General features: G+C 51.3%; 1 protein-coding gene across 2 annotated transcripts in view; it reads left to right on the forward strand.

Moving 5' to 3' along the window:
- Nucleotides 1-15,514, forward strand: part of LOC109924893 (E3 ubiquitin-protein ligase ZFP91-like) — a 33,957-nt gene that overhangs the window by 16,939 nt on the left and 1,504 nt on the right. For both annotated transcript variants that reach the window (XM_048620781.1, XM_048620780.1), the window contains exons 4-10: nt 5,634-5,685; nt 7,844-7,954; nt 9,521-9,598; nt 9,942-9,998; nt 13,483-13,561; nt 13,871-13,985; nt 14,932-15,031. In XM_048620781.1, the coding sequence (XP_048476738.1) occupies nt 5,634-5,685; nt 7,844-7,954; nt 9,521-9,598; nt 9,942-9,998; nt 13,483-13,561; nt 13,871-13,985; nt 14,932-15,031 (592 nt within the window). The remainder of the gene's footprint in view (nt 1-5,633; nt 5,686-7,843; nt 7,955-9,520; nt 9,599-9,941; nt 9,999-13,482; nt 13,562-13,870; nt 13,986-14,931; nt 15,032-15,514) is intronic.

Below are 15,514 nucleotides of genomic sequence, written 5' to 3' on the forward strand. Positions count from 1 at the left end.
GTGTGTGAGTTTGTGTGCGTGTAAGTGCGTATGTGTATGTGTCTGTGAGTGAGTTTGTGTGCGTGTAAGTACGTATGTGTATGTGTCTGTCTCTTGAGTTTGTGTACGTGTAAGTGCGTGCGTGTATGTGCCTGTGTGTGAGTTTGTGTGTGCATAAGTGCGTGCGTGTATGTGTCTGTCTCTGAGTTTATGTGTGCATAAGTACGTATGTGTATGTGTCTGTCTCTGAGTTTATGTGTGCGTGTAAGTACGTATGTGTATGTGTCTGTCTCTGAGTTTGTGTGTGTGTAAGTGCGTGCGTGTATGTGCCCATGTGTGAGTTTGTGTGTGCATAAGTGCATGTGTGTATGTGTTTGTGTGTGTGTAAGTGCGTGTCTGTGTGTGTTTGTGTGTGCGTAAGTGCATGTGTGTATGTGTCTGTGAGTTTGTGTGCACGTAGATGCGTGCGTGTATGTGTCTGTCTGTGAGTCTGTGTGTGTGGAAATGCATGCGTATATGTGCCTGTCTCTGAGTTTGTGTGTACGTAAGTGCGTGCGTGTATGTGTCTGTCTGTGAGTTTGTGTGCACGTAAATGCGTGCGTGTATGTCTCTGTGTATGAGTTTGTGTGTGCGTATGTGCATGCGTGTATGTGTCTGTCTCTGAGTTTGTGTGTGCGTAAGTGTGCATTTGTGCAAGAGGATCTAACGAGATTGTGGAAATGCCAGATACTAGGAGTAGCAGTAACAACAAGTAGGTGATGGGGGATGGGGGAGTGTGCGTGTGTGTGTGTGAGTCTGCGCATCTTGTGAGAGCGTCGAAAGGGACTGTCTAGTCTAGAATCAGCAGGAACAGTTTTTTACAACTGATGAGAACCATATGTATCTTCTAGATATGTCAAGGGCAGCGTGTCTGTTCTAGAACTGACTTGTGCAATTTGTCACAACCCAACTTGAGTCCAAAAGTTCCCATTGCTAGAGCTCTGCTGTTCTAGAAGTCATCACAAAATGTCAAAAATAGGAAGGGTTTAGTGGGATATGGGCCAAATGCTGGCAAATGGGGCTAGATCAATTTAGGATATCTGGTCAGCATGGACGAGTTGGACTGAAGGGTCTGTTTCCGTGCTGTACAGCTCTGTGCCCATGAATATTTTTAAGGTAGGTTGATGCTGTTAACCAATGAGGATCGGAGGTTATCAGGATTAGGTGGGAATATGGTCTTTAGATCACGACAAATCAGCCCTGAATGAACTGAATTGTAGAACAATCCTGAAGGGCCAAGAAGCCTGACTTCTTCTCTTTGTCCACATGTGACATCTTATCCTTCTGGAAAACCGGATAAAGCACATCCTCCACTTCCCCTGTATCCATAGCACATGTTACATTCACTTAGAAACATGGTTCCCTTCTCACAGAGCTATGTTGTCGCTTGTGTGATGGTCTTGAATTTTTCTCAGTGCCCTGCTGTGACGTCTCTCACTCATCGCAAAGGTGAGATGCGAAAAGGGAAGTTCGCTGGCCTGCAGTTTTCCAGCTTTCGGACTCCTCCCTTTCTGAATAATGGAGCGGCCGTCTTTGTTTTCACAATTCATAGAGTCTTCCCAAATTGAGGGAATTTTGGGACACGCACCTATCCGCTAGCTCGCTCACCATTTCTTTTTGAAAGACCCCGGGACTGGTCAGCCAACTACTTGCAACATTTTTCTCAGTATCGCTTTCCTTGAGTTTGTAAGTTTGCTCGCAGCAAACTTCCGTTCCATGATTTATAGCCACTGCAGGCATACTACTCCTACCCTGTGTAATGAAGACCAGCGTGTAAAAACCCGTTTTATTCATCTGCACTCTCCTTGTTTTCCATTGTTAATTATTCTGACTTTCACTTGGATCAGTACTAACTTCTGATTTTCATATCCACAGCAACTCTGAACAAATTTTTATATTTCTAGCTCGCTTCGTCTTGTATCCTATTTTTCCCTCCTTTGTTAAGTTTTTTTTTTCAGAGATTTTTTGCTGTGTCTAATTTTTTTGTCCAACCTTCTGATATTTTCATACATTTCCTTTTTCATTTTTTGCATTCAGAAGCTGATCAGTTGGGACTTAGGTCTTGGATTGCATTAGTGTTCTTCCTTCCTTGTCAGATCTTTCTTGTCTTAATTGGAAAAGCAACAACACACAGATAGAGAGAGGATGAGAGAGATTTCGCTTGTTGCAGGTCTGTCTGCAATTCTTCCTCTCGTCTCCATTCAGTATCAAACTGCTGCTTTCACCTTTGCCGCTGGATAGCTACATTTCCCTGGCGCCAGTAAAAACAAAAAAGGGTTTTTCTGGCCGGGCCTGCGTTAATTGCCTGTTCCTCGTTTCCCTAGAGAAGGAGATAACGAACTGCTTTCTTGAGCGACTGCAGTTGTGGGAGTGTGAGGGCGCTCTCAATGCCATTCGGGAGGGAGTTCTGGGGATTTTGATCTGCTGACTCTGAAGGATTGGGTGATGCGTTTCCAAGCCAAGATGGTGAGGGACTTGGAGGGGGATCTTGCAGGGAGTGTGTTCCCATGTGTCTGCTGCTGTTGTCCTCCTTGGTGCCAGGGTTTGGAAGGTGCTGGGTAAGGAGCCTTGGTGAATTTCTGCAGTCCATCTTGCAGGGGGCATACACACTCCTACTACTGAGCCTCGGTGGTGGAGAGGGTTTGCGTACGAGGTAGTGGTACCACTCCAGCGCTCTGCCTTGCCCTTAATGGTGTGAGTCTCCTTCCGTGGCGATGTAACTGCACTGAAGAAGGCACTGGGGAGTATTCCATCACACTCCCCACGTAAGCCTTGTTGATGATGGCCTGGCATCGCCTCCTGTTTCTTGTTTAATTGCCCACCGTAGCCACGGGACTGCAGAGCTTAGATCTGATCTATTACAGTCCTGCTGGGAAGCGTGTGCTTAAAACTCCGGAGTCATTACAAATGTGAGATATAACCATAATCTCTCGGATACTTTAGGTCTGACAATAAGAGTCTTAGAGTCTTATAGCACGGAAACAGACCCTTCGGCCCAACCAGCCCATGCCAACCATGTTCCCAAACAAAACCAGTCCTACCTGCCCACTCCTGGCTCATATCCCTCGAAACCTTTCTTATTCATGTACTTATCCAAATGTCTTTTAAACGTTGTAACTGTACCCACATCCACCGCTTCCTCAGGAAGTTCATTCAACACACAAACCACTCTCTGTGTTTAAAAAAAAATTGCCCCTCGTGTTTTTTTTTAAATCTTTCCCCTCTCTCCTTAAAAATATGCCCCCTGGTCTTGAAATTTCCCCACCCTTCTATTCATCTTATTTGTACCCCTCAAGATTTTATAAACCTCAATAAGGTCACCCCTGAATCTCCTGGGCTTCAGTGAATAAAGTCCCAGCCTATCCAGCCTGTCCTTGTAACTCAAGCCCTCCAGTTCCAGCAACATCCTGGTAAATCTCTTTTTCAAACCTCTTCAACGTAATAATATCCTTCTTATAATGGGGTGACCAGAACTGGACACCGTGCTCCAGAAGAGGCCTCACCAACGTCCTGTACAACCTCAACATGACGTCCCAACTCCTACACTCAAAAAGGTCTGAGCAATGAAGGCAAGTGTGCTGAACACCATAATCAGAAAAGAAACTCTCCAGGCTTCATCAATGAACAGGAAAGTGAGAACTTGGTTATTAGAATGAACTTATCCCCTAACACGGCAAACAGCATATTGATGACTAATGTGCAAATTTAAGCTATACCGCTTGTAAATGAATGGAAACGCGCTTCTATCACATGTGATAGACAGATGGATGAGACAAACGGTATTTTCAGGAATATTAGCGGGGTGAAAAATGGCAGCAAAAAACAAGCACAAAGTCTCAGCTCTTGAGTTCAAATCAAAAGAGGAAATGAGGGGACATTCTCCCAAACTGTTCATCATTCTCGGCGATGATGTCACGTCAGCTGAGGTCATCCTTCATTCATTCACCGGTTGGTCAGACTTGGGTCTTGACTTAGAAATTGTCCTCCTGTTTGCTGTTTCTTTAGTTGGAAAAGAAATAACATACAAGTAGAGAGAGAGAGAGGGCGGTTTTGCTTGCTGCAGTGAACGTACTGCGTTCTACTACTGGTGCTACTTGGCACCAACCCGGAGCCCATTCGGCCCACAACCTGCTGATCCATTCATGGCTGATCTGAGTACAACCACGACTCCACATTCCTGCATACCTCCGCTAATCTTTCACCCTCCCCATGATAGTTACTATACGCGTCTGACAAGCTCTGGGTGTTTTGATACTCTGCCCTACCTGCCTGGTTTCTGAGTTGGGGGCAGGATCTGTACTTATCCAGATGTCTTTTAAATATTGTAACTGTGTCCCCATCCACCACTTCCTCTGGCATTGTTATTGTAACCTGAGATAGTAGGAACTGCAGATGCTGGAGAATCCGAGACAACAAGGTGCAGGGCTGGATGAACACAGCAGGCCAAGCAGCATCATAGGAGCAGAAAGGCTTACGTTTCGGGCCTAGACCTTTCATCAGAAATGTAACCTGTAGCTTTATCTGTTATTTCACGCTTCAGTTAATATTCTCAATCCCTTTCTGTTTGGTGTGTTCCATTTTTATTATTTTTGCTTTGTCTGTACTCTCTGATTGTCTCTCGTCTTTGAAGGGCGGCATCGTGGCTCAGTGGTTGGCACTGCTGCCTCACAGCACCAGGGACCCGGGTTCAATCCCACCCTCGGGTGACTGTCTGTGTGGAGTTTGAACGTTCTCCCCGTGTCTGCGTGCGTTTCCTCTGGGTGCTCCGGTTTCCTCCCACAGTCCAAAGATGTGCAGGTTAGGGTGGATTGGCCATGCTAAATTGCCCGTAGTGATCAGGGATGTGCAGGTTAGGGTGGATTGGCCGTGCTAAATTGTCCCATAGTGCCCAGGGATGTGCAGGTTAGGGTGGATTGGCCGTGCTAAATTGTCCCATAGCGCCCAGGGATGTGCAGGTTAGGGTGGGTTGGCCGTGCTAAATTGTCCCATAGTGTCCAGGGAAATGCAGCTTTGGTGGATTTGCCATGAGAAATGCAGGGTTACAGGAGTAGGATGCGGGAGCGGGGTTGGGAAGGTGGGATGCTCTTCAGAGGGTCGGTGTTGACGTGATGGGCTGAAAGGCTTGCTTCCACAATGTAGTGATTCTATGAACTACATTGTTCCAAATCTGGTCCCTTACCTGCCATTTCGTACAAAACTAAAGAGAGCGAATGTTTGTGAGAGACTGTGTGTGTGCGCGCGCATGCGTGTGTGTGTGTGACTGCGTATGGGAGTGTGATGATTGTCAATGGGTGTGTGTGTGTGTCTGTGAGAGTGTAACAGGGATTGCGTGTGTGGGTGTAGGTGTAGGTGGAAGAGATTCTTTGTGTTTGTGCGAGAGGAGTCAGGGTGGTTTGTGTGTGTGTGGGGGTGGGGGGGGCAGTACCTCAGCATCGTTCTGACTGCTGGGGGCATGATGGAATATTTGGGGAAGGTGGGAACCCGTCTCCTAAGATGGATTTGCAGGGTGTCGAAGAGTTGCTGCGTGGAAGAGTTTGTCTTGCGTTGTCCAATCCTGCAGCTCTCCTCTCTCTGTCTCTCTCTCTCTCTCTTTCTCTGTCTCCCTCTGCTTGCAGGTTCTCAGGAGTCAGAGATGCAAGTTGCAGAGACTGAGCTCTTGTTGACTAGGTGAGATCTCAAGATCTTCCCGTGTTACGTCCAGGTGCGTTGTTTCTGGGGTGATGTTCAGCACGTAAGGCGCAGCACATGTTTAGATCGTTTTCGATATCGTACTTCCCAGGGTTCCATTGAAAAAAACAAAAATCCAAGTGTCGCCTTCAGAAGGAAATGCACCTGGCATCCATTTGGACAGCTCACCCACTTCCCCACATTTCATCAGTGCACCCCCCCCTCCCACGGCGACTCCCCACCCCCGATATCCATTCAGACTTAAACCAGCATGGCACAGGAACAGGCCCTTCGGCCCACCCTGTCTGTGCTGACCATGATGCCATTCTAATCTAATCCCATCTGCCTGCACGTGGCACATATTCCTGTGTTCCCTGCCTATCCATGTGTCTGTCTGTATGCCTCTTGAACATCGCTGTTGTATCTGATTCTACTGCCTCCCCTGGCAGCACGTTCCAGGTACCCTCTGTGTAAAAAGAAATCTGACTTCGCACATCTCCTTTGAACTTTTCCCCCTCTCACCTCAAACCTATTGCGCCCCTCACCCCCTCGTATTAGACATTTCCACCCTGGGGGACAAAGACTGTTGACTATCCATGCCTCCTCTTAATTTTAGATACTTCTATCAGGTTGCCCCTCAATCTCAGACGCTCTAATGAAAATGATCCAAGAAAAGTTTGTTCAAACCCCTCCTAGCTGTAGCACTCTGACTGAGGCAACATCCTGGGAAACCTTTGCATTTAATCCTCCAAACGGGGCCTGACAAAAGTTCTGCACAGCTGCAACGTGACTTGCCAACGCCTATAATCGATGCGTTGACTGGTGAAGGCCAGCATGCCAAATGCAGCCTTTGCCACCATATCCACTTGTGTTGTGACTTTCAGGGAACTGCACCTCCCAGATCCCTCTGTACATCCACACTCCTTATGGTCCTGCCATTTACTCTACACTTGACTCTTGCATTTGACCTCCCAAAACACATCACCTCACACTGGCCCATCTGCCATTTTCCGCAAACGCATCTGCCTGCTCCCCACTCCCCCCTATCCCCCAGCCAACCCCATGTCCATCTGACTTCCAGCCAGCCTTCTGACATCCATTCGCTGTGTAATACAGTGAAGAAACAGTCCTCCTGCTCCAAAGCTGGGTGGTTGGTGACCTATTGGTGGATGAAGCTGGTGGTCCAGTGTATCCACTGCCCTTCTCCTTTTACATGGTCTAAGCTGGGAGTTGGGAGGGTTTGCGCTCGCGTTTCTGGCTCATCAAGCCAGCCCGAATCTGGGGAGAGAATCGGAGATCATGTGTCAGTGCTGTCCCCTTTCAGCAACTCCTCTCCACCAGTGCTCCCATTCTGACTGAGTTTTATTGTTGGTCTGTCATTCAGATTTCTCTGGCTAGTGCATTTGATACTGTTCTTGCTCAGAGAGGAATAAAACTGGGAGTGTGTGGATTTGGAGACAGTGGATTGAATTGGAATGGTATTAGTTAGGTGATCTGAGGCACTTAAGTTAATCGTTATGTACTCAACAAGTTTAAATGTGATGCCTAATATTTTTATCCACGTACCGACTCTACCTTGGCATTGTTGCAAATGACTTCGATGAACAATTGTTGAATCGTGTTTACTCTCACTCGCTGCTGTCTCTCTTGCTCCCCCAATACCACCTCACCATATTCTATCGGATGCCTCTCCCCCTTCTCTCTCCCCTTCCGCTGACTCCATCTCTCCCCTCAATTCCCCTCCCTGTCTGTCTCTCTCTCTCTGTCTCTCTCTCTGTCTCTGTTTCTCTCTCTGTCTCTGACTCTCTCTCTCTCTCTGTCTCTCTCTTTCTGTCTGTGTGTGTCTCTCTCTCCTCTCTCTCTCTTTGCCTCTGTCTCTCTCTCTCTCTGCCTCTCTCTCTCTCTCTCTCTGTCTCTGTCTCTGTCTCTGTCTCTGTCTCTGTCTGTCTCTGTCTCTGTCTCTGTCTGTCTCTCTCTGTCTGTCTCTGTCTGTCTCTCTGTCTGTCTCTCTCTCTCTCTGTCTATGTCTCTCTCTTTCTGTCTGTGTCTCTTCTCTCTGTCTGTGTCTGTGTCTCTGTCTGTGTCTCTGCCTCTTCTCTCTGTCTCTGTCTCTCTCTCTCTCTCTCTCTCACTATCCCGTGCTTCCTGTTTCTCACAGTGACAATGATAGTGAAGAGGATGAGGAGCTGTTGACTGAAATGGATTCTGATGATGAATATCAATTCTTCGATGATCCCAAGGATGAAAACTATATTCCCTCGTCGGAAAGGTAGGTCCCTCAGCGTTCTGCCACCCGTGTGATCCCAAACACTCCACTGAGCAGACTCAACGCTGGGATTGAGATCTTGTACTGAAAATGTTCTGTACCTCCAGACCCTTCCTGACCTCTGCCTGAGTATGCAGGATGTTCCTGTGCACCCACTGTATACCTAAATGATTCCCCGAACACTGGCCATCATTCCGGAAGATCCTGAACCCTACTCATGTTTCCAAATCCCTGAAGCCTTGCTCCGTCTCTGGGCTATTCCGGAAATGTCCTTACGGATCCGGGCTGTTGCTCCTGTATCCGAACAGGATTTGGTCTTGGTCCTGACCCTGCATGGTCCCCAAGGTCACTTGTTCAGTCAGTGGGTAGTTGTTGCTCCTATCTGCCTGGACTGTTTGACTCCGATCCCCTGACATGCCCCTGAACGATTCCCGCATGTTTCGTCCTAATACTGTGGATTGTTTGTTTTGGAATTCTGCCTGCATACACAGACATCTTACTGCTTAATGGGACTGCCTGTTCCAGTCGTCATTCAGCGGGTAGCACCAGGGACCCGGGTTCGATCCCACCCTCGGGCGACTGTCTGTGTGGAATTTGCACATTCTCTCCGTGTCTGCGTGGGTTTCCTCCAGGTGCTCCCGGTTTCCTCCCACAGTCCAAAGATGTGCAGGTTAGGGTGGGTTGGCCATGCTAAATTGTTCCATAGTGCCCAGGGATGTGCCGGTTAGGGTGGGTTGGCCATGCTAAATTGTCCCATAGTGCTCAGGGACATGCAGGTTAGGGTGGATTGGCCGTGCTAAATTGTCCCATAGTGCCCAGGGATGTGCAGGTTAGGGTGGGTTGGCCATGCTAAATTGTCCCATAGTGCCCAGGGATGTGCAGGTTAGGGTGGGTTGGCCATGCTAAATTGTCCCATAGTGCCCAGGAATGTGCAGGTTAGGGTGGATTGGCTGTGCTGAATTGTCCCGTAGTGCCCAGGGATGTGTAGGTTAGGGTGGGTTGGCCGTGCCAAATTGTAACATAGTGCCCAGGGATGTGCAGGTTAGGGTGGATTGGCTGTGCTAAATTGTCCGATAGTGCCCAGGGATGTGCAGGTTAGGGTGGATTGGCCATGCTAAATTGTCCCGTAGTGCCCAGGGATGTGCAGGTTAGGGTGGATTGGCCGTGCCAAATTGTAACATAGTGCCCAGGGATGTGCAGGTTAGGGTGGATTGGCCGTGCTAAATTGTAACATAGTGCCCAGGGATGTGCAGGTTAGGGTGGATTGGCCGTGCTAAATTGTCCCGTAGTGCCCAGGGACGTGTAGATTTTGTGGGTTATGAGGGAATGGGTCAGGGTGGGATCCTGTGAGGGTTGGTGTGGACTTGTTGGGCCGAAGGGCCTGTTTCCACACTGTAGGGGGTTCTGTGGGTCTATTATTACTAAACCACGCGCTCTGTTGTGACTGTACATTCCAAACGTGTCCCTGAGTGTTTGGGCAGTTACAGGGCACTCCCTGTGTGTGGCGGACTGTGTTGTTTTCTCTCCTTTGCCCGGAGCTGACCCGGTTGTACTGATTTTATTCCCCAGCGGTTCAGACCGAGAGAAAAGGAGGGGGAGACCTCGCAGGAACAGTACAAAGAAACCACCTGAAGAGCCTGTCACCAGGTAGCGATAATTCGATATGAAACACGGCCGTTGGATAATGTCACCAGCCCCTTTAATTAACACAGAATGTCGGTGAGACAGTAACTCCTGGATTTGCACCTGCAAAGCAGTGTTTGTTTGCCTGTATGGAACAGGACGGTAGTCCGGATGGCACGGGGACTTTTCCCATCACATTGGAGGAAGTGTTGGGTCTCTCTCCGCACAGCCAACGTGGCAAACCATCCATCCATCCGTCTTCCAGGTCCACCCGCTGCCCGGCATTCCCTGCCCGTTCCACAGTATCAACCCCGTTTCTTGCCGTTGGCACTCCTGGTACACCGTTCACCTGTTTTCCCATCCGCAGGAAGCCTCCGAAACGTCGTGGCAAGCGAGATCCAAGCGAACAGCCAAAGAAAATCCGGTGAGAGTTGGGCAAAGACAGCAGAGAGGGGTGGGGTGGAGTTTCCAGAGAGAGTACCTGTGGGCAGAGTGGGGGGGGAGGGAGTGTCTCAACGTGTGCCCCTGGGCAGGTTGGGGGTCAGGGGGGTAGCTGTCTCGGTGTGTTCCCCTGGGCGAGGGTGGGGGTGGGGTTTCTCGGTGTGTTCCCCTGGGCGAGGGTGGGGTTGGGGGTGGGGGTTCTCGGTGTGTTCCCCTGGGCGGGTTGGGGGTGTGGGGTGTCTCGGTGTGTTCCCCTGGGCAAGGGTGGAGGTGGGTTTTCTCTGTGTGTTCCCCTGGGTGGGGGTGGGTTCGTTTGGTATCCCCCCCCCGGGCAATGGAGCTCCCAAATGGGGCTTTGAACTGACCGGGTCCAGAGTGGATTTCGTTGCATGGAAAATTATGGGGAATATCCCAGCGGAGATTATTAAAGTTTGCAGAACAAGGAGTGGGGCCGAGAGAATGGAAAAGGGTCAGGAATCGAACGTCAGGCACAGCAGGTCAGGGGACAGCTATGGGAAAGGGGAGCAGTCAGTACGAGATTGAGGGAGATGTAATTAAATACACACAGGATACGAAACAAGGTAAAGGAGCTTGTGGCGCTGGGTACGACGTCGTGGGAATCGCCGAGACAAGGCTGCAAGGGGATCAGGGCTGGGAACTAAATATCCCACTGTCCCATCGAAACGACAGGCAGAGGTGGGGTGGGAGCTGCCTTCTGAATAAGAAATGAAATTAAATCGACAGCTCAGGGCGATACGGGGTCGGAAAGTGTACAATCTGTGAGGGGGTAGAGACGAAGAACCGCAAAGGAAGAGAGACCCTGATGGGAGCTGTGTACAGGCCTCTGAGCAGGAGTCAGGACCAGGTTGTCCGTGGGGGGAGCAGAAAATGAATGAGGAGATTGAGAAGGGACGAAAGAAAGGTACTGTTACAGTAATCGGGGTGGGTGTCTTCAATAAGCAGGGGGGCTGGGAAATTCAGGTTATCACAGGTGCCAAGAAATAGAACTCGTGGAATGCGTAAGAGATGAGCTGGTGGTGCAGGCCAGTAGGGAGCAGGCAGATCTGGAGTTGGTGACGTGCGAATGAGGCAGAGTTGATCAGGGGGCTGAACGTGGAGGAACTCCTTGGAGGGGGGGCAGGGACAGTAGCACGATAGAATTTACCCTGCAGTTTGAGAGGGAGAAGCTGCGCTCAGATGTAGCAGCATTACACTTGAGTGAAGGGAACTCCAAAGACGTGAGGGAGGAACCGGCCTGAGTTGACTCAGAAGGGGAGCCTAGCCGGGAAAATGGTGGAGCAGCAAGGGCAGGAGTTTCTGGGTTAATTCAGGGGGACGCAGCAGGAATTCATCCCAAGGAAGAAGAAACAGACGAAGGGGAGGACGAGACAACAGTGGCTGACAAGGGAGATCAGGGGCAGCACAAAAGGAAAAGGGAAAGCTGTCCTGCACCTAGATTTAGGTTTGGATTTAATTGTCATGTGTACTAGAGTACAGGAAAAGTGTAGAAAGCTGCTATACTTGTCGTCATCCTAGTTATACGACACAGGGTTAAAACAGCAGAAAGGAAACGTCCAGCTCCCTCCCCCTGCCTCTGACATGAGTCCTCGCTGCCAGAAAAAAAACAAAGTCACAAAGTCCATCCCTCAGCCTGTGAACACTCGGGTGTTCCCCGAGTCCCCGCATGCTGTAGCTGCTCAATCTGTGCTGCCATTCTATGGCGCTGTTTCGCTGCCACGAGCTTGAGCTGGGCCCATCTCGGCAATGCAGCCGCTGTAGAAGGGGATAGCTACTGCTGCTTCCGACGCTCCGGGAAAGGGGGAGAGCTCCGGACGCTCCGGGAAAGGGGGACAGCTCCCGACGCTCCAGGAAAGGGGGAGAGCTCCCGCTGCTGCCGACCCTCTGGTCTTGTGACCCGGGCACAATCACTGCTGATCCCTAACCTCCCTCATGAAGTCTGCAGTGACTTGTCTTTTTTTTTTGTCGCATGTTCAACCCTGATGTGGACAAGGTAACCACGTCATCCCCGCTCCCCCCGCTCCCCCACCCTGAGCCAGGGATTGTCCCAAATGGTGTTGTGAGTGTAGGCAGGTGGGAGCGGGACTGGAACTTACGGAGAGGCCTGGGGAGAGTGGATGTAGAGAAGGTGTTTCCGCCTCAGGGTGAAGGGTCTATGCTTGGGAACTGAGTTGAGGAGGAGGAGGAAGTTCCTCAACTGGAGCTAGATTCCTGCTGAGCAAGGGGATCCAATGTTACGGGGAGAAGCTAGGAGAATGGGATTGAAAAACAAATCAGCCGTGATCGAATGGCGAGCAGACTTGATGGGCCGAAGGGCCTAATTGTGCTCCTCGATGTTATGCTCTGATGTTTCTCAGTGCACATACGCTCCCCGGAACAGTTGGAAATTGCGATAATCCATTTGCTTCTAGCAATAGGGGACACTTTCCTTTGGGGTTTTATTTCAGGCCAGCGTCAATGTCCGTCCTTAATTGCCCTGGAGAGGGTGGTGAGCTTCGGCCTAGAGGCTGGCTGCAATCTTTGGGGTATACGGAGACTCTCAGTTTCCTTAGGGATGCGAGTCCGGGATAATTACTCAGCCAGTGGCGATATTGTTTCCAAGTCAGGGTGGTGAGTGGAATGGAGGGGAGCTTCGAAGTGGGTATCTGCTGTCCTTCCAGCTGGAAGTGATGGCACTTTTGCGAGGTGCTGTTGTTGTAGCTGTGAGTAGCTGTAGTGCACACTCGGTACGTAGCCCAGTGCTCTTGTGATGGACCGAGAAAGCTTGTTTTATAGTCGAGATGGCCGTGTTTTCATTCTGCGTCTCTCTTTGTCTCTCTCACCCCATCCTTCTGTGCATCTCTCCCCACTGTGTATCGCTCGCTGCCCTTCACCGTTTTCTACATCTTCATTCACCCTACCCACCCCCCTCCTCCTCCTCGGTTACCTCTCACTCCCCCTTCCACTGTCACTGTTTGCCCACTCCCTGTATGGCTTCCCTCCTCTCTCTCTCCCCGCTCCTACCAACTCTGTATGTCTTCCTCCTCCTCTCTATCTCTCACCTGTCCCCCCATACACCTTCCCCCATCTCTCATCTCCCTCTCCCCCTCCCAATGCGTGGCTGTCTCTCCCTCTCTCCCTCTCTCCCTCTCCCTCTCCCTCTCCCCCTGTCTCTCTGTCTCTCTCTCTCTCTCTCACTGTCTCTCTCTCTCTCTCTCTCTCTGTCTCTGTCTCTGTCTCTCCCCCTCTCCCCCTCTGTGTGGTTTGCACTCTCCCCCCACTACCACCACCATATTGTGCCCCCCCACCTCCTGCTCTCTCTCTCTCTGTGCACCACTTCCTTCCTTTCCCCTGGGTTTCCCTCACCCTTCTCTCCCTGTTTTCCTGCACCACTACTCCTGGCCTCATTTTCTTTCTCTCTCTGTCTCTCCCCCTCCCTCTTTCTGTTTCTCTCTTTTGCTCTGAGCCAGGAAGAAGATTCAGAAGCAGTACGTTCGCTGTGAGTTTGAAGGATGTGGCAAAATTGTCTCTAATCCTCAGTATTTGAAGGTGAGTAATCAGGTGACCGTCCCCACGCCCTCCGGACACTGCACACACCCCCTCCCACGCCCTCCAGACCCCGTCCCACCCATGTCCTCTGGACCCCACTCCCACGCCCAGTGGACTACTCCCCCAACCCCCACGCCCTCAAAACTGTGCCCCCCACCACACCCTCTGGACTCAGTCCAACTCACGCCCTGTGGCAGCTGGCCCCACATCCTCCGAACCCCGCCCCTTCCGCCCCACACCCTCTGGGCCCCACACACCCTCCACGCCCTGCCACTCATGTCCTCACCTTGTGTTTTCCTGTTGTTCTAGCGCCACATGAAGTATCAGCACATGTTGCACCGAACCTTTGCCTGCTCCTACCCAAGCTGTGGTCGTATCTTCCGCTTCAAAACACAGATGGAGGATCATGAGAAATTGCACAGCGGTGAGTGTCTCTTCTATCATTGCAGCTTCCACGGGGGGAGCTTGTTCCCTCGAGCTCCGTTCGGAATCAACCACTACCATGTTGCTCCATCACTTTGATAATTCTGGTGACAGTGCAGCGCTCCCTCAGTACTGACCCTCCGACAGTGCCCGCTCCCTCAGCACTGACCCTCTGACAGTGCGGCACTCCCTCAGTTCTGACCCTCCGACAGTGCCGCACTCCCTCAGTACTGACCCTCCGACAGTGCGGCGTTCCCTCAGTACTGACCTTCCAACAGTGCAGCGTTCCCTCAGTACTGATCCTCCGACAGTGCGGCACTCCCTCAGTAGTGACCCTCCGACAGTGCAGCGCTCCCTCAGCGCTGACCCTTCGACAGTGTCCACTCCCTCAGCACTGACCCTCCGACAGTGCGGCGTTCCCTCAGTACTGACCCTCCGACAATGCGGCACTCCCTCACTACTGACCCTCCGACAGTGCGGCGCTCCCTCAGCGCTGACCCTCCGACAGTGTCCACTCCCTCAGCACTGACCCTCCGACAGTGCGGCACTCCCTCAGCACTGACCCTCCGACAGTGCGGCGCTCCCTCAGCGCTGATGCACCTCCTCAGCCGTTGGTATGCCGTGCAGGCTCCTTGACCACACCTCCCCCCAGCCACAACACCCAAGAATTTCTCACGTTTCTGTGAGTCTCTGCGCAGTGGTTTGTAACCCTTGCTCAGCGAGGGACTGCTGTTGTCTCCAGATTGGCCTGAGCTTTCGTTCCCTCTGCAAGACGCGTAAATGAGAGAGAGAGTTCCCTTTGGCAGGAGACCCGACTCCGAAAGGTGATGGGGCATGTCCTTGCCTGCTCCCCCCTGTCCCTACACCTCGTACAGTCCCCAGCCCTCCCTCTGCTGTGTCCTGTCTGTCGGAGTCAAATGCTCACCTCAGTCTTTGTCTGTTTGCAGATCAGCGCAATTATATCTGTGAGTTCTGTGGCCGAGCCTTTAAAACTGACAAGAACCTGGTGGTACACAGAAGGATTCACACGGGAGAGAAACCTCTTCAGTAAGCAGGGAGTGACTGCCATGATTGTGAGGGGCACTGGTGTGGGAGCAGAGGGATGGGGAGGTGGAGGGACAGAGCGCGGGAGGAGGAGACAGAGCGTTGGGGAGGCGGGGAGGGGCTCAAGCGCTGAGATGGGTGGTGGGGGATTGTCGGAAGGTCACAGCATTGAGGAGTGTCGAAGTGGTGCCAGACTCTCAGGTTGGAAGAAGGTCAGGAATCTCTTTTTGTTGGTGTGGGGCTCAGTAAATGTCGTGTACTGTTCTAGCCCAAACTCCCATCCTGACCCAACAGGTTAGTCTTTGTTTCAGCCCAGTCTCTCTGTACCTCCCCAACCTACTCTCAGAGTCTCCCTCTACTCATTCCCCCAGTTTCTCTCTGTCTCCCGCCCCTCAATCAGTCCCCAGCTCCTCACTCTGTCTCCCCCCTCTCACTCTGTCTCCCCCCTCTCACTCTGTCTCCTCCCCCTCACTCTGTCTCTCCCCC

The sequence above is a fragment of the Rhincodon typus genome, chromosome 48, assembly GCF_021869965.1.
Source record: "Rhincodon typus isolate 14 chromosome 48, sRhiTyp1.1, whole genome shotgun sequence".
Lineage (NCBI taxonomy): Eukaryota > Metazoa > Chordata > Chondrichthyes > Orectolobiformes > Rhincodontidae > Rhincodon > Rhincodon typus.